Below are 26,121 nucleotides of genomic sequence, written 5' to 3'. Positions count from 1 at the left end.
CCAATAACGCTCTCTGGCCATCTCTCCTACTTACATACGTATACTTATGTATATCTTTTCCATAGCCAGAGGTTGAACCATTATGTGACATTCATTTTTTCATTTCATTTCAAGCTAGAAGTTTCAGTTTTCTAAATTGTTTCTTACATTTTTCATATGTTTATATATGTATATGTGTGTGTGTGTGTGTGTGTGTGTGTATATGTGCGTATGTATGAGTATGTATATATATGTGTATATATATATATTATCCCTGGGGATAGGGGTGAAAGAATACTTCCCACGCATTCCTCACGTGTTGTAGAAGGCGACTAGAGGGGACGGGAGCGGGGGGGGCCAGAAATCCTCCCCTCCTTGTATTTTTTAACTCTCTAAAATGGGTAACAGAAGAAGGAGTCACGCGGGGAGTGCTCATCCTCCTCGAAGGCTCGGACTGGGGTGTCTAAATGTGTGTGGATGTAACCAAGATGTGAAAAAAGGAGAGATAGGTAGTATGTTTGAGGAAAGGAACCTGGATGTTTTGGCTCTGAGTGAAACGAAGCTCAAGGGTAAAGGGGAAGAGTGGTTTGGGAATGTCTTGGGAGTAAAGTCAGGGGTTAGTGAGAGGACAAGAGCAAGGGAAGGAGTAGCAGTACTCCTGAAACAGGAGTTGTGGGAGTATGTGATAGAATGTAAGAAAGTAAATTCTCAATTAATATGGGTAAAACTGAAAGTTGATGGAGAGAGATGGGTATTTATTGGTGCATATGCACCTGGGCTTGAGAAGAAAGATCATGAGAGGCAAGTGTTTTGGGAGCAGCTGAATGAGTGTGTTAGTGGTTTTGATGCACGAGACCGGGTTATAGTGATGGGTGATTTGAATGCAAAGGTGAGTAATGTGGCAGTTGAGGGAATAATTGGTATACATGGGGTGTTCAGTGTTGTAAATGGAAATGGTGAAGAGCGTGTAGATTTATGTGCTGAAAAAGGACTGGTGATTGGGAATACCTGGTTTAAAAAGCGAGATATACATAATGTATATATATTTTTATTTTTTTTTCATACTATCCGCCATTTCCCGCGTTAGCAAGGTAGCGTTAAGAACAGAGGACTGGGCCTCTGAGGGAATATCCTCACCTGGCCTCGTTCTCTGTTCCTTCTTTTGGAAAATCAAAAAAAAACGAGAGGGGAGGATTTCCAGCCCCCGCTCTCTCCCCTTTTAGTCGCCTTCTACGATTAGCAAGGTAGCGTTAAGAACAGAGGACTGGGCCTCTGAGGGAATATCCTCACCTGGCCTCGTTCTCTGTTCCTTCTTTTGGAAAATCAAAAAAAAACGAGAGGGGAGGATTTCCAGCCCCCGCTCTCTCCCCTTTTAGTCGCCTTCTACGACACGCAGGGAATACGTGGGAAGTATTCTTTCTCCCCTATCCCCAGGGATAATATATATATATATATATATATATATATATATATATATATATATATATATATATATATATATATCCCTGGGGATAGGGGATTAAGAATACTTACCACGTATTCCCTGCGTGTCGTAGAAGGCGACTAAAAGGGGAGGGAGCGGGGGGCTGGAAATCCTCCCCTCTCGTTTTTTTTTTTTTTTTTTAATTTTCCAAAAGAAGGAACAGAGGGGGCCAGGTGAGGATATTCCAAAAAAGGCCCAGTCCTCTGTTCTTAACGCTACCTCGCTAATGCAGGAAATGGCGAATAGTATGAAAGAAAGATATATATATATATATATATATATGTATATCATATTATTTAATGTATGTATGATTCATGGTGAGGTGCCTGAGGATTGGCGGAATGCTTGCATAGTGCCATTGTACAAAGGCAAAGGGGACAAAGGTGAGTGCTCAAATTAGGGAGGTATAAGTTTGTTGAGCATTCCTGAAAAATTATATGGGAGGGTACTGATTCAGAGGGTGAAGGCATGTACAGAGCATCAGATTGGGGAAGAGCAGTGTGGTTTCGGAAGTGGTAGAGGATGTGTGGATCAGGTGTTTGCTTTGAAGAATGTATAAGAAATACTTAGAAAAGCAAATGGATTTGTATGTAGCATTTATAGATCTGGAGAAGGCATATGATAGAGTTGATAGAGATGCTCTGTGGAAGTTATTAAGAACATATGGTGTGGGAGGCAAGTTGTTTGAAGCAGTGAAAAGTTTTTATCGAGGATGTAAGGCATGTGTATGTGTGGGAAGAGAGGAAAGTGATTGGTTCTCAGTGAATGTAGGTTTGCAGCAGGGGTGTGTGATATCTCCATGGTTGTTTAATTTGTTTATGGATGGGGTTGTTAGGGAGGTGAATGCAAGAGTTTTGGAAAGAGGGGCAAGTATGCAGTCTGTTGGGGATGAGAGAGCTTGGGAAGTGAGTCAGTTGTTGTTTGCTGACGATACAGCGCTGGTGGCTGATTCATGTGAGAAACTGCAGAAGCTGGTGGCTGAGTTTGGTAAAGTGTGTGAAAGAAGAAAGTTGAGAGTAAATGTGAATAAGAGCAAGGTTATTAGGTACAGTAGGGTTGAGGGTCAAGTCAAGTGGGAGGTAAGTTTGAACGGAGAAAAAATGGAAGAAGTGAAGTGTTTTAGATATCTGAGAAGGGATTTGGTAGCAGATGGAACCATGGAAGCAGAAGTGAATCATAGGGTGGGGGAGGGGGCAAAAATTCTGGGAGCCTTGAAGAATGTGTGGAAGTTGAGAACATTATCTGGGAAAGCAAAAATGGGTATGTTTGAAGGAATAGTGGTTCCAACAATGTTGTACGGTTGCGAGGCTTGGGCTATGGATAGAGTTGTGTGCAGGAGGGTGGATGTGCTGGAAATGAGATGTTTGAGGACAATATGTGGTGTGAGGTGGTTTGATCAAGTAAGTAATAATAGGGTAAGAGAGATGTGTGGTAATAAAAAGAGTGTGGTTGAGAAAGCAGAAGAGGGTGTTTTGAAATGGTTTGGTCACATGGAGAGAATGAGTGAGGAAAGATTGACAAAGAGTATATATGTCTCAGATGTGGAGGAAACGAGGAGAAATGGGAGACCAAATTGGAGGTGGAAAGATGGAGTGAAAAAGATTTTGAGTGATCGGGGCCTGAACATGCAGGAGGGTGAAAGGCGTGGATGGAATAGAGTGAATTGGAATGATGTGGTATACCGGGGTCGACGTGCTGTCAATGGATTGAACCAGGGCATGTGAAGCGTCTGGGGTAAACCATGAAAAGTTGTGTGGGGCCTGGATGTGGAAAGGGAGCTGTGGTTTCAGTGCATTAATACATGATAACTAGAGACTGAGTGTGAACGAATGGGGCCTTTGTTGTCTTTTCCTAGCACTACCTAGCACACATGTGGGGGGAGGCGGTTGTTATTTCATGTGTGGCGAGATGGCGATGGGAATGAATAAAGGCAGACAGTATGAATTAGGTACATGTGTATATATGTATATGTCTGTGTGTATATATATATGTATACGTTGAGATGTATAAGTATGTATATTTGCATGTGTGGATGTGTATGTATATACATGTGTATGTGGGTGGGTTGGGCCATTCTTTCGTCTGCTTCCTTGCGCTACCTTGCTAACGCGGGAGACAGCGACAAAGCAAAATAAATAAATAAATAAATATATATATATATGTCTGTGTATGTGGCTGTATATGTATGTATATGTGTATAGGTTTATATGTGTGTATGTGGGTGGATGGGGTTTTCTTCGTCTGTTTTCTGGCACTACCGTGCTGACGAAGGAAACAGCGATCAAGTATAATCATAATAATATCACACTTATACTGAGACAAAGATAAGTGAAAAGTATTTAGCTACAACTGAGAGTGCATGTATTGGAAATGCAATGTTTAAAGACCATATGTGGTGTGAGGTGTTTTGATCAAGTAAGTAATAAAATGGTAAAAGAGAGGTGCAGTGATAAAGAATCGAAGAAAAAGCTAAAAGAGAGTGTTAGACATATGGAGAAAATGAGAGAAGAGAGGTTGAAAAGGATATATGAGTTGGAAGTGGAGCAAACAAGAAGAACGGGGAGATCAAACTGAAAATGGAGAATGTAGTGAAAAAGATTTTGAGTGATCAAGGCCTAAACATGCAAGAGGGTGAAAGTGTGCATGGGAAAGAATGAATTGGAATGATGTTGCATGCAGAGGCTGATATGCTATCAATGGACAGAACCAAGGCATGTGAAGTGTCCAAAGTAAATCATGGAAAGGTCTGTGGGGACTGGTTATGCATTGTGAGCTGTGGTTTTGGTGCATTACTCATGACAGCAAGAGAATGTATGTGAGTGGATGAAGCCTCTCTTTGTCTGTTCCTGGCATTACCTCCCTTACACAGAGGAAAAGGAAATCAAATCAAGAAAAAATGTATTCTGCATTCCTAGACCTAGAAAAAAGCATGTGATTGCTTGGTTTCGGTGCATTATACATGACAGCAAGAGACAGAGTGTGAACGAATGTGGCCTTTGTTGTCTTTTCCTAGCACTACCTCGCGCACATGCGAGGGAGGGGGTTGTCATTTTCATGTGTGGCAGAGTGGCGACAGGAATTAATAAAGGGCAGACAGTATGAATTATGTACATGTGTATATATGTATATGTCTGTGTGTGTATATATGTATATGTTGAGATGTATAGGTATGTGTATGTGCATGTGTGGATGTGTATGTACATACATGTGTATGTGGGTGGGTTGGACCCTTCTTTCGTCTGTTTCCTTGTGCTAACGCGGGAGACAGCAACAAAGTTTAACAATATAATATACGAAACATTTATAGAACAGAAATGACTGGATGCATCAGTCACTAAAAAACTAATAAAACATATGTTAATGTTAAGGTGGGCAAGGTCAAATGGTAAAAGTCTATTACAAGAAATTGGGGGTCTCATCCTTTTACTAGTCAGCACTTATGCAAAATTAATTTCCTCCAAAACCATGTATGCAGATGTGTGAGGGATAATGGTAAGTTAAGGGCAATTCTTGAAAAAGAGTGGGAAACAGGATGAACTGTTAGGTGTCACTTTAGCTCTGAATGTAAATATGGATGGGGTGGTGAGTCATGAAAGAAAAGATGAGAAGAAAGAGAGTGGCAAGTTTAAGTTAGCGGGCGAGACTCTGTCACTGCTAACTGATCCATTTGTGGACAAAACTGTTCATAAAAAATGAGCAAAAATTACAAAAAAGGTTCCCATGTGAGTTTTGCAATTTACATAAAGAGTTTTAGGTGAATCCTGTCAGAAGTAAGGTGGTAGTTTTTAAAAGAAGGAAATGTGAAGAGGTAAGATTTGCAATGCCTTTTAGAATCAATAAATGTAAGCAGCTGAAGTAATGGTTACAGTAGGTGGTCAATTGTTGGAAGACATTACGGAATTTAGTGTTTGGGATTAGTACATTGCAAAAACAGTACAATAAAACGAAAAGAAAGGCAAGGAATTATCCAGTAGAGAAAGGAGCATGGGTCTCTGGAGAGAGTGATCAATGTGACCAAGAATATAAATCAAGACAATTCACACCTAAACTTCTGCTAATCCAAATCCATGGGTATGCAACATGATTGTCGAATGAAACACACACCTTTAGGAGTTATTCAGCTGAACTGAACTGCCTAAGGTACTTGTGTTATTAAGCATATGAGATGAAGTAACTGTGTACTCGTGTGCAACTAACAGAGGTGGGAATGAGTGACTGGAAATCCTTCTTTCAAGTATGGTATCAATACTTTTTAAAAGTAGGAATACAAGATAGAGGGCTTAGGCTGGGGATGCTGAACTTGCATGATTGTAACCACGATGGAAGTAAAGACATGGAATTATGAGTGAGAAATGTGTGTAAAAAAAGGAAGTTTAAGGAAGAGTTGAAAAAATACATGTGATCAGTATTTACAAAGTGAAAGGGTTTAAACATGAGTGTTATGAGATAAACCAGGCTTTCACAAAGATGTAAAAAAAAAATACTGGAAGGACCAAACTCTATGGGTAGAGGAGCATCCAAAGTAATTTAGAGCATTCAAAAGCTAAGTGAATGAAACATTCATGGATCCAAGACAAAACAAAGCACAATGAAGCAATAACATTGTGCCAAAGATCAAAAGCCCTCTACTGCTATTACCTTTAAGAGGGAGAGGAGGAGCCTTAGTTGTAGAAAGATGAGCAACAGCAGAGTAGGGTCCAACACCTGCCTCATTGCTGGCACAAATACGAAGACGATATTCAGTGTTTTCCTCTAATCTCACCACCTTGTAGTTCTGGTTTGTGCCATTATACACCTGATAAAACCTGTCAAAGATGTACTTCCTTAAGATTATGAACCAACTCTAACAGGTAAATGTCAATCACTAAACATCATGACACTATACATATAAAATACATATGGGTTCAAGCGAGAGAGAGATTTATACATACCCTAATCATGCTAATAACAATAAAAAATTAAGACCCAGTTAAAAATTAGTCTGTAGCTTACCCACAGGTGATATCAGTTTTCTCTGAATTTAAAGAAAATGTGTACATAAAATCAACATTAAAAAAAATGTGGTAGGTAAATAACCCTTGACACAAATACATTTCATACAACTAAATACAAAAGGTGTCAGAAATACAGAAAATAGATGGACCTAAATACAAACCATAAATTATGAGTAGATGAAAACCTATCCATCTATGTAAATAATGTCATTTTTTTCTACATTCAAAGGCATAATCTTCCTTAAATATTCTAGTTACCACCTCAACATAGTGATGTATCTGGGGAAAAAAATTACAAGAGACATCTGCAAGCCGATCAAGTTATCTAAATTATGAAGTACCTATATATTGCATACACTCAATTAAGAATGCTTGAAAAAACTAAGGATCACCTGAGTCCACAACATACTAGGTTAAGTAGTACAGAACAAAGAATTATGTTTATGGGAAATGATAAAGATCATGTGCCTGATAATCAAGAGGAATGCAATAGCAATGCAGTCAAATTAAAGATCATCACAGGAAGAAAACACTTTACAGATCAATTCTTACAGACAACTAATTAAACTGCATTAAATACATAAACTGTTTTACCACAAGTTTCTTTTAAAAAGAAATAAACTCAAAAAATATAACTTACTCTCTGGTGCCATTATGAGAATTGGTGAATTCCATTTGAAGGGAGTATGTAAGCATATCTAAGTTGCGTCCATCCCCCCACTTGAGCTTCAGGGAATTGTAGGAAGCTTTGACCAGCTCTAAGGAGGGTGGGGCAGGAGGAAGGGGTTTCGTCGTCACTTTATGAATACCACTGAAGCCTCCAGGACCCACACTATTCATGGCCTGGATACGTATTCTGAAGGGAAAATTTCCAAACTTAATGATCAAATAAAGCTTCATTGTGAAATGCATATTTTTTTTCCATGCTTGATTGCTGTTTCCTATGCTTGCGAGGTAGTGCTAAGAGCAGACAAATAAAGGCCACATTCGCTTACATCCATTCTTTAGCTGTCATGTGTGATCCACAACCAGGCTCCACTGACCTTTCCATGGTTTACTCTATTGACAGCATGTCAACCCATGTATATATCATCATTTTAATCCTTCTACTCTGTGCATGTCTTTCACCCTCCATGTTTTGCCTCAAATCACTAAGAATCTTTTTCACACCATCCATCCATCTCCAGTTTGGTCTACAACTTCACCTCGTTCCTTCCACTCCTGACATGTAGCTTAGTTAGTTTATTGACAAAAATAATAATACAACAGCATAATGGGCAAACAAATTTTTCCATAATTTTTGTCCAAACAATAATCACACTTAAGCACCAATATACAAGAGTTTCATTACTGAGGGCAGACAATTATAACACAGATATATAACACTAATATGTACTTCAACACATCATAGACATAATTACATAATTCTTTTGTATGCATTGCAATCCATAAATTTGTTCATACTCGTGAATTTAAGTAGTACAGAACAAAGAATATTACGTTTATGGGAGTTGTGAATTTAAGTAGTACAGAACAAAGAATATTACATTTATGGGAGATGATGTAGATGATGTGCCTGATAATCATGAGGAATGAAATAGCAATGCGGTCAAATTAAAGATTATCACTACAAGAAAACACTTTACTGATCAATTTTTACTGACAACCATTAGCAACCAATTAAACTACATTAAATAAATACTCTGTTTTACCACAATGTTTCTTTGTAAAGAAATAAAAATAGGTAATCTTTGTCTGACACTGACTGACACAGGGCATCCTAACAACACGTTATTCAGTCTGTATGGCATTACAAGGACAAGTGCACATCCACACTTCTAGTGGTTTCCAACTCCATCTACCTGTCTCTATTTTCATATTGTGGGACATCAAAGTAACCTAGCTAATGCTTGGAGTTGGTAACTTGGAACAAGTTTTTTATCGATATAAACCTGATACACAGAGAGTGTGGTATATTTATTTGCATCCTGTTTTTTGCTGATATATGTTGTTATTTTGTCTAGTGGATCCACACTCCGATTATGGTGTAATGTGTGTGAGAGGAATTAGTAACCTGGTGTATTAGCCTAGTGGCACAAGTCGTATATTGCAGAAGAAGGTTCATCAGAATTAACAGAACTCTGCTTTAAAAAAATTGCACTTTCTCCTTGTAACTGTGTACTTCAATGAATGTGTTCCTGATTCTACCAGGCACAAGTTAATGCTTGTATTATGTCGCACACCAAATAAACTTCACTGACTTACTGTACTGAACCATTAGTCTCTTTTGGGTTGTTGGTGAACCACATTTTGGTGCTGTACAATAGTACCCTGGTCATGGCAGCGTCGAACACCTGGCTCTTATAAATGAATAGTACTTCTGTATTCGACGCACCAAACGCCAAAAACTTTTCTAATGCTGCCTCACTTGTTGATTTGTAAAGCTTCATTACTGTGTCAATTTTGCAATCATTGCTAAACCAGGTACCTAAAGATGAATATTTGTGAGTGTATGATAAACTAACATCATGAGTTGACAGCAGGAGAGCATTTGCTACACTGCCACCCACCACAAAATTTTAGGATTCTTGTCGTTCATGACCATGCTGTACTCGTCACAGTACATCATATCTACATTTAAGTTTCTCGACACATTTCCCACGACGTAATACGAGTACAGCGTCCTTCATTAGTAAGAGAGCGTGTAGTAAGCCAAGGAAATTGTCTACACCAATCTTACGCTGCAGCATCCTTACCATCTGATTCATGTATATAATAAAAGGAAGACAACTCGATGGTGCCTCATGCCTAACACTTGCCATGGCAGTCACTATGGCAGAGTGCATCACATTTTTCGTACACTCAAACATAGCTTTAATGGCTCTGAGCATCACTCCACCACAGCCCAAAGATTTCAGAACTTGAATAAGCTTATTACATGGCACTTTATCATAGGACTTGCTAAAATCAATTAAGAGTACATATAACTTCACCTTTTTATACAGTGCATAGTCACACAAAAGCCTCAAGCTCATAATATACTTGATGCAGAAACACCAACATTAAGCAACTGACTGACACTTACTAATGCTCACCCATAAATTAAGATGACTCAACAATAATAAATCACTCTTTCCATATGTCCAACTCATTTCAGCACATCCTCTTGAGCTCTCTCAATCACACTCTTTTTACTGCCACATCTCTCTCTCTTCTCCTTATATTACTTACTTGATCCAACACCTCACAACACATACCGCCCTCAAACATTCAATTTCCAACACATCCACCCTCCTCACATTCTCATACTGCCCTCAAACATTCTATTTCCAACACCTCCACCCTCCTCCACACATTCTCACTGATAGCCCTTGCCCCAAGTAGCCCTTGCCCCAAATCCATATAACACTGTTGGATCTACTATACATTCAAACATATTCATTTTTGCCCTCTCAGATAATGACTTATTCCACAGTCTTCAATGCATCCAGAACCTTTGCCCCCTCACCCACTCTATGACTCACTTCCACTTCAGTGGTTGCATTTTGTGCAATGTCCACCTCTAGATATCTAAAACACTTCACTTCCTCCAATTTCTCTCCACTCAAATTCGCATCCTAAGCAAGCTGTCCCTCTACCTTGCTAAACCAGTGATCAGACTATTCTAGTGCAATTAAATTGTATTAATTTTTATAATTAATGAATTACATACATGGTGTAATACTCAATAATCCAAAACTGTGAACATCTCATACACCAAATACATGTCAACAATATGCAAAAATTTCATTACCTATACAAGGTTTCTGGCTGAAGGTCAGTAAGCGTATACTCTGTTTCTAGTCCTGGTGTCATGACGGTCTTGTCACCCACTTCTATCACATAGTGCGTAATAGGGTCACCGTGATTAGCAGGCTCCCCCCAAAGAAGTGTAACAGCTGTGGCAGCTGGTGAAGAAGAAATGTAGGCAACTGGTGCAGGGGGAGCAGCAGGGGTGGTCACTGTTGCATGAGAAGACCAAGGGCCCACTCCAGCGCTGTTGCTGCAACACACTCTGTATGAAACAGACAGGTAATTCTCATCAACAGAAATTTACAAGTGATGTAAAACTTGATTAATATAATTGCAATATAGCATCATAATGAATGGCAAGACATAAAGCTACACTGAAAAAATTATATTTCCCCAGCTTCAACACAAAAAATTACCAATATTCAGTATTCGAACACCTGTGTAAAGGGCCTATCATCCTTAGACATTTTATTTTCACATCATCCATCCACTTCCTTTCTTTTGTAAACAAGGCCCAAGACTGACACATAAAACACTGTTGGGACAATTTCTGCTTTCAAGCATACCCAATTTTAACCAGAAAGCATATTCTTCCATATGCTCCATAATGCAGCTAGAACCTTAACCCCTTCTCACATCCTATGACACTTTAGCCCCAGTACCATAATTATTAAGTGAAGTACCTACTTCCTTAATGTTCTCTCCATTTAAACTTAAACTCAAACTGTCTTGACTACATACCCTTGTTGCATGTCATTACCTTACTTTTGTTTACATTTACTTTCAATTCTCTCTCTCACATAATCTCTCAAACTGTCACCAGTCAAAATTCATGCCTATTTGTCTCCTTAATGATTCAAACATATCAATTATGCAAACAAAATACCAATATACATTACAGGATTAAGGGATATTTTGTTCGACTATGTCTCAGTGACCAGAGGGGATAAGTAATATGAAACTAAACTTTGGGATGCAGAAAAATGGCTCACTCCTTTGGAATACGCAAAAGTAAATAAAATCATCAACGAATTTTTCAATCATTGGCATAAGAAAAAATACACACTAAAAGCAAAACATACAAAACTACAACACAAAAACAGCAAGATGAAATGTATAAACTAAAATCTGAATTAAATATCAGACCTTGTGCAGTTGATCAAGAGATTATCAAAATAAGTGAACATTTACAGAAATCCATGTAGCACAGTATTCAAATTCTCCATATTAACTTAAATGTGGCTGACCTGAAAGCATAAGTAGTAGCAGGAGCCAGGTTGCGTACTTCAGTAGTGGTGGATGATCCAGTATATGCACTGTTAAAGGTCAGGTCAGACTCCATGTCACCACATGTAGAAGATGATTCTGAAGATTCTGCATGAGGGCAAGACACCTGTTGGAGAGGAAAATTTCTTCAGATTTAAATATGCTGAAGCAAAACTAAGACATATTACAAATTTATTACGCTGAACTCACAATCATAGCCATAAATGGGAAGAAAAAAGTAACAGAGATTAACTACAAAAACTTCAAACTTATCTCAACACACTGGGTGGCTGAAACATATTCATTTTTTTCAGCATCTCTCACCACCCCTGTAATTCTATTAACACTCTGCTACACTCTTTATGAACCTTTGAAACTTACATCCTGCCATCATTTTGTCAATAAAACTTTGAATTATTCCTCTATCATGTTTTCAATGGTATTTCAATACAGTTAGATTCCTCTATGTTCCTTTTGCCATCATTTTGTCAACACAACTCCCAGTTATTCTTTCTAAGATGTCTTTACTGGTACTTCAATACGGTTAGATCCCTCTGTGTTCCTCTGCTTTTGCCTAATTCCTTTGATTGCCTGTCTATGTCTGTGCCACTTATTCATTTATATCTATTTATCATACTTTGTCACTATCTCCTGCGTTAGCGAGGTAGCGCAAGGCAACAGAGGAAAGAATGGCACAACCCACCCACATACACATGTATATACATACACGTCCACACACGCAAATATACATACCTATACATCTCGATGTATACATATATATACACACAGACATATACATATATACACATGTACATAATTCATATTGTCTGCCTTTATTCATTCCCACTGCCACCTCACCACACATGGAATAGCAACCCCATCCCCCCCTCATGTGTGCGAGGTAGCGCTAAGAAAGGACAACAAAGGCCACATTCGTTCACACTCAGTCTCTAGCTGTCATGTAATAATGCACCGAAACCACAGCTCCCTTTCCACATCCAGGCACCACAGAACTTTCCATGGTTTACCCCAGACGCTTCACATGCTCTGGTTCAATCCATCGACCCCGGTATACCACATTGTTCCAATTCACTCTATTCCTTGCATACCTTTCACCTTCCTGCATGTTTAGGCCCCGATCACTCAAAATCTTTTTCACTCCATCTTTCCACCTCCAATTTGGTCTCCCACTTCTCGTTCCCTCCACCTCTGACACATATATATCCTCTCGGTCAATCTTTCCTCACTCATTCTCTCCATGTGACCAAACCATTTCAAAACACCCTCTTCTGCTCTCTCAACCACACTCTTTTTACTACCACACATCTCTCTTACCCTATTATTCCTTACTCGATCAAACCACCTCACACCACATACTGTCCTTAAACATCTCATTTCCAGCACATCCACCTTCCTCCGCACAACTCTATCCATAGCCCACGCCTCGCAACCATATAACATTGTCGGAACCACTATTCCTTCAAACATACCCAATTTTGCTTTCCGAGATAATGTTCTCGACTTCCACACATTCTTCAAAGCTCCCAGAACTTTTGCTCCCTCCCCCACCCTATTATTCACTTCCGCTTCCATGGTTCCATCCGCTGCCAAATTCACTCCCAGATATCTAAAACACTTCACTTCCTCCAGTTTTTCTCCATTCAAACTTACCTCCCACTTGACTTGTCCCTCAACCCTACTGTACTTAATAACCTTGCTCTTATTCACATTTACTCTCAGCTTTCCTCTTTCACACACTTTATCAAACTCAGTCACCAGCTTCTGTAGTTTCTCACACGAATCAGCTACCAACGCTGTATCATCAGCGAACAACAACTGACTCACTTCCCAAGCTCTCTCATCCACAACAGACTGCATACTTGCCCCTCTTTCCAAAACCCTTGCATTCACCTCCCTAACAACCCCATCCATAAACAAATTAAACAACCATGGAGACATCACACATCCCTGCCGCAAACCTACATTCACTGAGAACCAATCACTTTCCTCTCTTCCCACATGTACACATGCCTTGCATCCTCGATAAAAACTTTTCACTGCTTTTAACAACTTGCCTCCCACACCATATATTCTTAACACCTTCCACAGAGCATCTCTATCAACTCTATCATATGCCTTCTCCAGATCCATAAATGCTACATACAAATCCATTTGCTTTTCCAAGTATTTCTCACATACATTCTTCAAAGCAAACACCTGATCCACACATCCTCTCCACTTCTGAAACCACACTGCTCCTCCCCAATCTGATGCTCTGTACATGCCTTCACCCTATCAATCAATACCCTCCCATATAATTTACCAGGAATACTCAAAAAACTTATATCTCTGTAATTTGAGCACTCACTCTTATCCCCTTTGCCTTTGTACAATGACACTATGCAAGCATTCCTCCAATCCTCAAGCACCTCATCATGAGTCATACATACATTAAGTAACCTTACTAACCAGTCAACACTACAGTCACCCCCTTTTTTCATAAATTCCACTGCAATACTATCCAAACCCATTGCCTTGCCGGCTTTCATCTTCCGCAAAGCTTTAACTACCTCTTCTCTGTTTACCAAATCGTTTTCCCTAACCTTCTAACTTTGCACACCACCTTGACGAAAACACCCTATATCTGCCACTCTATCATCAAACAAATTCAACAAACCTTCAAAATACTCATCTCCTTCTCACATCACCACTACTTGTCATCACCTCCCCATTAGCCCCCTACACTGAAGTTCCCATTTGATCCCTTGTCTTACGCACTTTATTTACCTCCTTCCAAAATATCTTTTTATCTCCCTAAAATTTAATGATACTCTCTCACCCTAACTCTCATTTGCCCTCTTTTTCACCTTTTGCACCTTTCTCTTGACCTCCTGCCTCTTTCTTTTATACATCTCCCAGTAATTTGCATTATTTCCATGCAAAAATCGTCCAAATGCCTCTCTCTTCTCTTTTACAAATAATTTTACTTCATCCCACCACTCACTACCCTTTCTAATCAGCCCACCTCCCACGCTTCTCATGCCACAGGCATCTTTTGCGCAAGCCATCACTGCTTCCCTAAATACATTTAATCCCATTCCTCCCCCACTCCCCTTATGTCCTTTGTTCTCACCTTTTTCCATTATGTACTCATTTTCTCCTGGTACTTCCTTATACTTTTTCTCCTGGTACTTCCTCACAAAAGTCTCCTCCCCAAGCTTGCTTACTCTCACGACTCTCTTCATCCCAACATTCTCTCTTCTTTTCTGAAAACCTCTACAAATCTTCACCTTCGCCTCCACAAGATAATGATCAGACATGCCTCCAGTTGCACCTCTCAGCACATTAACATCCAAAAGTCTCTCTTTCGTGCGCCTATCAATTAACACGTAATCCAATAACGCTCTCTGGCCATCTCTCCTACTTACATACGTATACTTATGTATATCTCTCTTTTTAAACCAGGTATTCCAAATCACCAGTCCTTTTTCAGCACATAAATCTACAAGCTCTTCATCATTTCCATTTACAACACTGAACACCCCATGTACACCAATTATTCCCTCAAGTTTCACATTATTCCCCTTTGCAATCAAATCACCCATCACTATAACCCGGTCTCATGCATCAAAACTACTAACACACACACTCAGCTGCTCCCAAAACACTTGCCTCTCATGATCTTTCTTCTCATGCCCAGGTGCATATGCACCAATAATCACCCATCTCTCTCCCTCCACTTTCAGTTTTACCCATATCAATCTAGAGTTTACTTTCTTACACTCTATCATATACTTCCACCACTCCTGTTTCAGGAGTAGTGCTACTACTTCTGTTGCTCTTGTCCTCTCACTAACCCCTGACTTTACTCCCAAGACATTCCCAAACCACTCTTCCCCTTTACCCTTGAGCTTCGTTTCACTCAGAGCCAAAACATCCAGGTTCCTTTCCTCAAACATACTACTTATCTCTCCTTTTTTCTCATCTTGGTTACATCCACACACATTTGGACACCCCAATCTGAGCCTTCGAGGAGGATGAGCACTCCTCGCGTGACTCCTCCTTCTGTTTTCCCTTTTAGGTAATTAAAATACAAGGAGGGGAGGGTTTCTAGCCCCTTGCTCCCGTCCCCTTTAGTTGCCCTCTACAACACGTGAGGAATGCGTGGGAAGTGTTCTTTCTCCCCTATCCCCAGTACACATACATATACAAATCAACATATACACAATTTTTGTCTTCTAAAAGGCTTTCACCATTGAAAAATTTTACAATACTAGAAAGCAAAAATGGGTATGTTTGAAGGAATAGTGGTTCCAACAATGTTGTATGATTGCGAGGCGTGGACTATGGATAGAGTTGTGCGCAGGAGGATGGATGTGCTGGAAATGAGATGTTTGAGGACAATGTGTGGTGTGAGGTGGTTTGATCGAGTAAGTAACGTAAGGGTAAGAGAGATGTGTGGAAATAAAAAGAGCGTGGTTGAGAGAGCAGAAGAGGGTGTTTTGAAATGGTGTGGGCACATGGAGAGAATGAGTGAGGAAAGATTGACCAAGAGGATATATGTGTCGGAGGTGGAGGGAACGAGGAGAAGAGGGAGACCAAATTGGAGGTGGAAAGATGGAGTGAAAAAGATTTTGTGTGATCGGGGCCTGAACATGCAGGAGGGTGAAAGGAGGGCAAAGAATAGAGTGAATTGGAGTGATGCGGTATACCGGGGTTGACGTGCTGTCAGTGGATTGAATCAAGGCATGTGTATGGGGGTGGGTTGGGCCATTTCTTTCGTCTGTTTCCTTGCGCTACCTCGCAAACGCGGGAGACAGCGAAAAAAAAAAAAAAAAAAAAAAAAAAAAACTAGAAAGAGATAGGAGAGGAACTGAAATTTTCATGGTTTGTATAAAGCACCCTTCTTTGCAGAAAAAAAGGCTTCATGAGCAAGCACAGAGTTCCTTGATACTTTTCAAGAAATCAGAACCTTATGCTGCACCACTTTCACATAAACGATGGTAATCTTTAATCACTGAGTTTCTTTACTAAATACAGTTGGTTAATACAAAAAGGATACAAATGCTGCCTTACCTCTGCAATCTGTACATTATACTGGTCAATACCAGCTCCATTGTTTATGGGTTCTTCCCATACCAGGTGAACTGAGTAAGGGCTGCGACAGGCAAGATGTGGTGCATGTGGAGCATCTGGGGGCCCAGCACCACTTACTACTTCCAGTGGTTCAGACCATGGCCCAGGACCTATGCGGTTCACACCACGCACCAAAAATATGTATGGTCGACCAGGTAAGAGGCTGTAAATGAAGGTAAATATTTGTTAGCATTAAAAATTCACTGTCAAAACCTAAAACAACTATTAAAAGCCATCATATCAAATGGAAAATTTAGAAGAATTTAAGTCACTAAGAAAAGATAATTCTACTAATCAACAAACACTAGTTTCTCTAACTACTGACCTCAAAATCATCAGAGTTCTAAAATTATCAAGAGGGGGAACCAAATTTAATGTCTGATGAAGATCGGTCTCGAGTTGAAATAATACAGCCATTTACATTTTGGTCAGTGACTTTGACCTTTTAATGTCAAACTAATATCTCAATGAAAAGTTGCACAATTCAGGTTGTCGTAATATAAATCATCTACTTTGGTTCAGAGTGTCATTAATTGTTTGATTTCAAAATCAACAAAGGTTTTGCTGCTTGAGGAAAACTAAATAAATTCATATCCCATCTAGCTCTCAGAATTCTCGTCTCAAAGAAAAGCCCCTCTCTAAAGAATGTAAAGAATAGTACAAATGCTTGATTTCTTTTTGATTCTCTTAAAAGGCTTTAAAAATATTAAGGGTAATATTTGGCATGTTGTGGGACTATGATCCCTAACCCAGAATTTACAATGAAAAGCAATGAACTGAAATTCAAGGAATTGAAAACCATGATATTTCTTGATCCCTCTCTCACAAATATGTATGACAACATTTGTGTACTTAACAGCTCAACACAATTCAGATATAATTCTGAGATTATTCAAAGCCAATTTTCTGTAACTTCAATAATCTATGTACATTCTAACTTAATAAATGTATCGACATGTCCTTCAGCCACAACTATCTGAAATGGAGTAAAAAAGCCCATCAATCTACATCTTCTGAAACATTCCAGTTATTAACCAGAGGAAAATCAAAATAGATAACACAACACTACTGTGTCCCAAATATCTCCTTTCCCTATATTTTACTAGAACATTCCTTTCCCTATATTTTACTAGAACATTCATTTCCCTATATTTTACCAGAACATCTTCATCACTTAAGCATGACAATTCTTACTTACCTAGCAACAGTGCATTCAAGGTCTCTTCCGCAATAAACTTGTCTTCTTTCATTGTCTGGAGCCATCATATCTATGTGGAACTCTGTTACAGGTGCCCCACCATCATATTCAGGATGAACTGTTACAACAAATAATGATATAAATATCAAATCATAAAAAGTTACTTTTCCTCAATTAACATTTAAAAATCTAAAGTATTAGTATCATATATATAGCCAATTATTCTTGAAGAACATCATAAGATAGATACAAAATCTAAATAAAAAAAATCTTAGTGCATTTTCTTTCAGTAAATCATAAAAGGAATTTTCATACACACCCCATTTGAGCTGTAGTAAGGATGCCTTGGGTTTGCCAAGTAACCGAGGAGCCTGACAAACACCTGGACAAACGGCCTCCGTGGTAACAATGGAAGTGTCACTCCACTCACTCAAGCCACCCAAGCTTTTGCAAAGTGCTCGAACTTGGTAGTTTCTTCCTGGGATAAGCTCTGTACACTCTGTCTCTGTAGCTTCTCCAGAGTATACACACTTAAACCCTGTAAGAGCAAAATCAAAGTTATGGAGACTTCAGCGAGCATTACCAGACCTTAAAGCTTTAACTATATGTAGTTTCTGGCTTCATCTTTTTTTTTATACCTAATTACCTTTTCTGTTTTAGCAAGGTAACATTGGGAACAAAAATGGCCAAATTTGTACACATCCATTCCCTGCAGTCACATGAAAATCTTTGATACACTGTGATAAGGTGTGAGGGTGGATCTGAGTCAAGGATGAGCGATGTCACCACAGATGTTTTATCTGTCCATGGGCAGGGTGCTGAGGGAGGTGAATGCATGGATCTTACAGGCAAAGGGCAGGTCTGCAATATGATGCGGGAGAGGGATATTGGGAATATAATCATTTACTGTCAGCGGATGACAAAGCACTGGTGGCAGATTTAAGAGAGAAACTCAAGAAGCTGGCACATGAGTTTGGGATAGTGTGTGAGAAGAGTCAAGAGTAAATGCAAACTTCAGTAAAATATGAGGTACAATAGGGGGATGAAACTAAATGGCTTGAGTGCATGCCTGAATGAAGAATATCTAGAAGAAGATGACTGCTTTTGATGCCTGGGTGTGGACATGGTAGCAGGTGGAACCATGGAGGATAAAATGAGTCAGACAGTGGGACAGGGGACTAAGGTCCTGGATGCATTATAAAGCAAGTGGAAGAATAGGCTAGAGTCTATTAGAGCAAAGATGGGTATGTCTGAAAGCAAAGAATTCATGAAAATTTTTTAAGAATGTGTCTGGCTTTTAATGCAACAGAATGAAAGGAGGTGCACGTTGGAAATGAAATGTCTTAGGACAATATTTCGTGTGAAGTGGGTTGAACACATAAAGAGTGACATTTAAGGAAGTTTCTGAAAAGTTATGGATTTACGGAGATGAACAAAGAAAGACTAAGACAATTGTGCTACCTCGCTAATGTGGGAAACAGAGATTAAGTGTAACAATTATCAATGGATGCCTATTCTTATAAATCTCTTATCCTATAAATGCATTTTTGCTTCCATCCTATCATTCATTAGTATATGCATATTCAGTTGAAGCTGTTTATATACAACAGGGAGGGGGAAAACATGAAATACGTAAGGATGGAATTAACGTGGTTTGAAGTTCTTGGGGCCTGAACATCAGGGGGTGATAGGGAAGCAAGGGATACAGCAAACTACAGTGATGTGGTTTACTAGGGGTGATGTGCCATCAATAGGCCGAACTAAGGAATATGAAGAGATCAAAGAAAACCAAGGAACAGTCTGTGTGGGTTTGTTGAGGTAAGGGGTTCTAGCTTCAGTGCTAAAGCAAGAAACAACAAACAAGTTTACAACATAAATATGGTTTTGCTGTAATTATCATTACTAAGTCCAACCAGATGATGGGGACCCGGAAGCATCAACTTTGCAAGGCCTGAAATTTCAGGAGGGTGAGAGATAAGCTGATACAGCAAATTGGAGTGATGTAATATACATGGGAAAATGTCCTATAAGTGGGCTGAACAAAGGCATATGAAGGGGTTGTGCAAAACCCTGAACCAGTCTGTGAAGCTTGACTGTGGGTAGGGGCTCTGGTTTTGCACACTGTGCATGAAACCTAGGGTGGATTTGAGCAAATGGACATTCTTCATCAGATCTTGGTACTACCTTGCTAAGGAATGAAAAACAAATAAAAAAATGAGAATGAATTTGCGATACATACCACTACCATCATTAAGTTCAACTTTGTAGCCATTAACAGGAGAACCCCCATGATCAGATGGAGGGTACCAGGTAAGCATTAACTTTGTAGATTTGGCTCGACCCTTCATGGTAGGCGCAGAAGGGGGCTTTGGCCGATCAGGCAGAGTAGGGTAGCAGGTAATGTCCGAATATGGTGATGTCCCTTCATCATTGTGAGCACACAGCTGATGAAAATATAAAATCAATTAATAAACAAATTCAAAACTGGCAGGAGTTCTATTCATTGCAACGAGTAAGTTATGAAACTGCTTGGTTCGTGATCCACAAAGATCTTGTTGGACACCAGCTTATCAATATACTAAAACATGCATGCAACATTCCCCAGGGCTCACCCAAAATTTGTGACAAAGTACATCATGCCTACAAGTCAAATGTATATAATTCATTTGTTAAAACACTATTCACCTCGGTAATATAATGGTAATTGCGAGTTCACAGTAGTATTCATTACTCATTTATAATACTTAAAATATCAAGGTCCCTCCCTATTAGGAAATCCATTCCTAGATGTCTTATATCATACACTCTGCAGCTTCTGTAAATTAGAGTCAAAAGCCAACAAATCATATAAACTCTTTTCAAGTGCAAAAGGTAAATAGCAATGAGGAGGGGCAAATATACGCTTTAATATCAAATGAAACAATGCTCACAAATAAAACACAATAATTAAGAAAGGAAAAAACGTATTTTCAACCAAAACATTTCCTTAATGTAAAAGAGGTTAATCAGAAAAATGACATCACTGATTCAACTGACTGTTCATTTACAAACCGAGATTTTTCCAATAAATGCAACTAGGGAAAAGATGAACAACAGCTGTACACATTAACTGTACTGTAATTGGTGGTTATGAGAGTACAATATTCCCTTATCATAAGGCTGTATCAGGAATTAAAATAATGTAATTCCATTTTTCAAAAAAGGCCAATGTTAGTATTAATCAGGTGCACCTTAACTTATAAAATCATTACACTAATATGAAAACAACACTGGCCAAATAAATATCATGCCCTCTGATCTTTATGAATTTTTTTCATGTATGTTCATTTTCCCACTTTAATGATTTAATGCCAGAAATTGACAAAACAATGGCCTCATTTGTTCATAGCCATGCCCTAAATATACTGTCTATTGCACCAAAACAAAAAAAAAAAACCACCATCTACAGCCAAGCCCAATGTACCAATTTTGTGGTTTCTCCTGGCTGCTTCACATGCCCTTTTTCTAAAAAATAATTTACTTACTCTAAACTTGTAATCTGCATTTCTTCTCAGCCCCTGACAGGTAAATCTTGTGTCCCGGCCATTGTAAACCGGACGGAAACCATAACCATTTAATGAGTCCTCCATCTGCAAAGTGAATGTCTCTTCCATGGGCTTCCTAGTCCACCCTAAGCTCAAAGATGTAACAGTAGCAAGTTCTAAGGCTGGTGGAGCAGGTTGGGATGGTACCACACCACTTGTATAAGCTATAGTTTCTGGGCTGTACTCACTGAAAAGGTATAAAAAAAGCTTTAACTGCTGTAATGAAACATCAGATGTCTGTTTATCCAAATGCTTAATAACCCAGATCCGAATTACAAAAATACATTTTGGATAATATGTACAATAAAAACACCAATAAAAACAATTCATCCCTGGGGATAGGGGAGAAAGAATTCTTCTCACATATTCCCTGCGTGTCGTAGAAGGCGACTAAAAGGGAAGGGAGCAGGGGGCTGGAAATCCTCCCCTCTCGTTTTTTTTCATTTTCCAAAAGAAGGAACAGAGAAGGGGGCCAGGTGAGGATATTCCCTCAGAGGCCCATTCCTCTGTTCTTAACGCTACCTTGCTAACGCGGGAAATGGCAAATAGTTTGAAAAGAAGAAAAAAAAAACTATATAACAAGTTGTTCCACCATAGTCCAGTATCTCTCTCTCCAAAAAAGGTGAGTAACAGCTGGGGGATTTAAGAATTACACTACTGGCATTAAACATTCAAATAAACTTGTATGAGTAAATGTCCCTAAATTAACCAAAATATACATAAAGGTTTCAAATATTATTGGACAAATGATATGTTCAATTAAACAAAATGATTCAGATAAATGGGTTTCCCTGTATTTATACTGTATAATTATACATCTGGAGACAATGCATTCCAAATGCCTTCTGGTACAAATCAATTTACTTAAACAGATCTCTGAATTAGGGCATGTGAAATGTTTCGGGTAAACCATGGATGTGGACAGGGAGCTGTAGTTTCGGTGCATTACACACGACAGCTAGAAACCGAGTGTGAACGAATGTGGCCCTTTTAGTCTGTTTTCCTGGAGCTACCTCGCTAAGGCAGGGGGTAGCGATGCTGTTCCTATGGGGTGGGGTAGCACCAGGAATGGATGAAGGCAAGCAAGTATGAATATATAAATGTGTAAACATTTATATATCCAGGAACCACAGAACTTTCCATGGTTTACCCCAGACGCTTCACATGCCCTGGTTCAATCCATTGACAGCACGTCGACCCCGGTATACCACATTGTTCCAATTCACTCTATTCCTTGCACGCCTTTCACCCTCCTGCATGTTCAGGTCCCGATCACTCAAAATCTTTTTCTCTCCATCTTTCCACCTCCGATTTGGTCTCCCACTTCTCGTTCCCTCCACCTCTGACACATATATCCTCTTGGTTAATCTTTCCTCACTCATTCCCTCCATGGGACCAAACCGTTTCAAAACACCCTCTTCTGTTTGGTGAGGTTATTTAATGTATGTATGATTCATGGTGAGATGCCTGAGGATTGGCAAAATGCATGCATCGTGCCACTGTACAAAGGCAAAGAGGACAAAGGTGAGTGCTCAAATTACAGAGGTACAAGTTTGTTGAGTATTCCTGGGAAATTATATGGGAGGGTATTGATTGAGAGGTTGAAGGCATGTACAGAGCATTAGATTGGGGAAGAGCAGTGTGGTTTCAGGAGTGGTAGAGGATGTGTGGATTAGGTGTTTGCTTTGAAGAATGTATGTGAGAAATACTTAGAAAAGTAAATGGATTTGTATGTAGCATCTATGGATCTGGAGAAGGCATATGATAGAGTTGATAGAGATGCTCTGTGGAAGGTATTAAGAATATATGGTGTGGGAGGCAAGTTGTTAGAAGCAGTGAAAAGTTTTTATCGAGGATGTAAGGCATGTGTACGTGTAGGAAGAGAGGAAAGTGATTGGTTCTCAGTGAATGTAGGTTTGCAGCAGGGGGGTGTGACGTCTCCATGGTTATTTAATTTGTTTATGGATGGGGTTGTTATGGAGGTGAGTGCAAGAGTTTTGGAAAGAGGGGCAAGTATATATATATATATATTTTCTTTTCTTTCATACTATTCGCCATTTCCCGCATTAGCGAGGTAGCGTTAAGAACAGAGGATTGGGCCTTTGAGGGAATATTCTCGTCTGGCCCCCTTCTCTGTTCCTTCTCTCTGAGAGGCTGGAGGAAGTGAAGTGTTTTAGATATCTGGGAGTGGATCTGTCAGCGGATGGAACCATGGAAGCGGAAGTGGATCATAGGGTGGGGGAGGGGGCGAAAATTTTGGGAGCCTTGAAAAATGTGTGGAAGTCGAGAACATTATCCCGGAAAGCAAAAATGGGTATGTTTGAAGGAATAGTAGTTCCAACAATGTTGTATGGTTGCGAGGCGTGGGCTATGGATAGAGTTGTGCGTAGGAGGATGGATGTGCTGGAAATGAGATGTTTGAGGACAATGTGTGGTGTGAGGTGGTTTGATCGAGTAAGTAACGTAAGGGTAAGAGAGATGTGTGGAAATAAAAAGAGCGTGGTTGAGAGAGCAGAAGAGGGTGTTTTGAAGTGGTTTGGGCACATGGAGAGAATGAGTGAGGAAAGATTGACCAAGAGGATATATGTGTCGGAGGTGGAGGGAACGAGGAGAAGAGGGAGACCAAATTGGAGGTGGAAAGATGGAGTGAAAAGGATTTTGTGTGATCGGGGCCTGAACATGCAGGAGGGTGAAAGGAGGGCAAGGAATAGAGTGAATTGGAGCGATGTGGTATACCGGGGTTGACGTGCTGTCAGTGGATTGAATCAAGGCATGTGAAGCGTCTGGGGTAAACCATGGAAAGCTGTGTAGGTATGAATATTTGCGTGTGTGGACGTGTGTATGTACATGTGTATGGGGGGGGGGGGTTGGGCCATTTCTTTCGTCTGTTTCCTTGCGCTACCTCGCAAACGCGGGAGACAGCGACAAAGTATAAAAAAAAAAAAAAAAAAAAAAAAAAAAAAAAAAATGATATATATATGATACAGCACTGGTGGCTGATTCATGTGAGAAACTGCAGAAGCTGGTGACTGAGTTTGGTAAAGTGTGTGAAAGAAGAAAGTTAAGAGTAAATGTGAATAAGAGCAAGGTTATTAGGTACAGTAGGGTTGAGGGTCAATTCAATTGGGAGGTGAGTTTGAATGGAGAAAAACTGGAGGAAGTGAAGTGTATTAGATATCTGGGAGTGGATCTGGCAGCGGATGGTACCATGGAAGCGGAAGTGGATCACAGGGTGGGGGAGGGGGCGAAAATTCTGGGAGCCTTGAAGAATGTGTGGAAGTCGAGAACATTATCTCGGAAAGCAAAAATGGGTATGTTTGAAGGAATAGTGGTTCCAACAATGTTGTATGGTTGCGAGGCGTGGACTATGGATAGAGTTGTGCGCAGGAGGATGGATGTGCTGGAAATGAGATGTTTGAGGACAATGTGTGGTGTGAGATGGTTTGATCGAGTAAGTAACGTAAGGGTAAGAGAGATGTGTGGAAATAAAAAGAGCGTGGTTGAGAGAGCAGAAGAGGGTGTTTTGAAATGGTTTGGTCACATGGAGAGAATGAGTGAGGAAAGATTGACCAAGAGGATGTTTTGAAATGGTTTGGTCACATGGAGAGAATGAGTGAGGAAAGATTGACCAAGAGGATATATGTGTCGGAGGTGGAGGGAACGAGGAGAAGAGGGAGACCAAATTGGAGGTGGAAAGATGGAGTGAAAAAGATTTTGTGTGATCGGGGCCTGAACATGCAGGAGGGTGAAAGGAGGGCAAGGAATAGAGTGAATTGGAGCGATGTGGTATACCGGGGTTGACGTGCTGTCAGTGGATTGAATCAAGGCATGTGAAGCGTCTGGGGTAAACCATGGAAAGCTGTGTAGGTATGTATATTTGCGTGTGTGGACGTATGTATATACATGTGTATGGGGGGGGTTGGGCCATTTCTTTCGTCTGTTTCCTTGCGCTACCTCGCAAACGCGGGAGACAGCGACAAAGTATGAAAAAAAAAAAATATATATATATATATATATACATATCTTTTTCTTTCTTTCACACTATTCGCTATTTCCCGCATTAGCAAGGTAGCGTTAAGAACAGAGGACTGGGCCTTTGATGGGAATATCCTCACCTGGCCCCCTTCTCTGTTCCTTCTTTTGGAAAAAAATTAAAAAAAATAGAGAGGGGAGGATTTCCAGCCCCCCGCTCCCTCCCCTTTTAGTCGCCTTCTACGACACACAGGGAATATGTGGGAAGTATTCTATATATATATATATATATATATATATATATATATATATATATATACATATATATATATATATAGAAACTGCAGAAGCTGGTGACTGAGTTTGGTAAAGTGTGTGAAAGAAGAAAGTTAAGAGTAAATGTGAATAAGAGCAAGGTTATCAGGTACAGTAGGGTTAAGGGTCAAGTCAATTGGGAGGTAAGTTTGAATGGAGAAAAACTGGAGGAAGTAAAGTGTTTTAGATATCTGGGAGTGGATCTGGCAGCGGATGGAACCATGGAAGCGGAAGTGGATCATAGGGTGGGGGAGGGGGCGAAAATCCTGGGAGCCTTGAAGAATGTGTGGAAGTCGAGAACATTATCTCGGAAAGCAAAAATGGGTATGTTTGAAGGAATAGTGGTTCCAACAATGTTGTATGGTTGCGAGGCGTGGGCTATGGATAGAGTTGTGCGCAGGA

General features: G+C 39.8%; 1 protein-coding gene across 10 annotated transcripts in view; it reads right to left on the bottom strand.

Moving 5' to 3' along the window:
• LOC139755548 (fibronectin type-III domain-containing protein 3A-like) overlaps positions 1-26,121 on the bottom strand; it is a 499,565-nt gene that overhangs the window by 21,451 nt on the left and 451,993 nt on the right. For all 10 annotated transcript variants that reach the window (XM_071673982.1, XM_071673983.1, XM_071673986.1 and 7 more), the window contains 9 exons: positions 21,373-21,619; positions 20,088-20,292; positions 18,168-18,386; positions 17,849-17,966; positions 16,591-16,813; positions 11,496-11,641; positions 10,250-10,510; positions 7,097-7,312; positions 6,101-6,267 (listed from right to left, as the gene is read on the bottom strand). In XM_071673982.1, the coding sequence (XP_071530083.1) occupies positions 6,101-6,267; positions 7,097-7,312; positions 10,250-10,510; positions 11,496-11,641; positions 16,591-16,813; positions 17,849-17,966; positions 18,168-18,386; positions 20,088-20,292; positions 21,373-21,619 (1,802 nt within the window). The remainder of the gene's footprint in view (positions 1-6,100; positions 6,268-7,096; positions 7,313-10,249; positions 10,511-11,495; positions 11,642-16,590; positions 16,814-17,848; positions 17,967-18,167; positions 18,387-20,087; positions 20,293-21,372; positions 21,620-26,121) is intronic.

This window comes from Panulirus ornatus, chromosome 19 (assembly GCF_036320965.1).
Source record: "Panulirus ornatus isolate Po-2019 chromosome 19, ASM3632096v1, whole genome shotgun sequence".
In the NCBI taxonomy this organism is placed as follows: domain Eukaryota; kingdom Metazoa; phylum Arthropoda; class Malacostraca; order Decapoda; family Palinuridae; genus Panulirus; species Panulirus ornatus.
The sequence above is the reverse complement of the archived record's forward strand: the minus strand, read 5'-3'. Positions and strand labels throughout refer to the sequence as shown.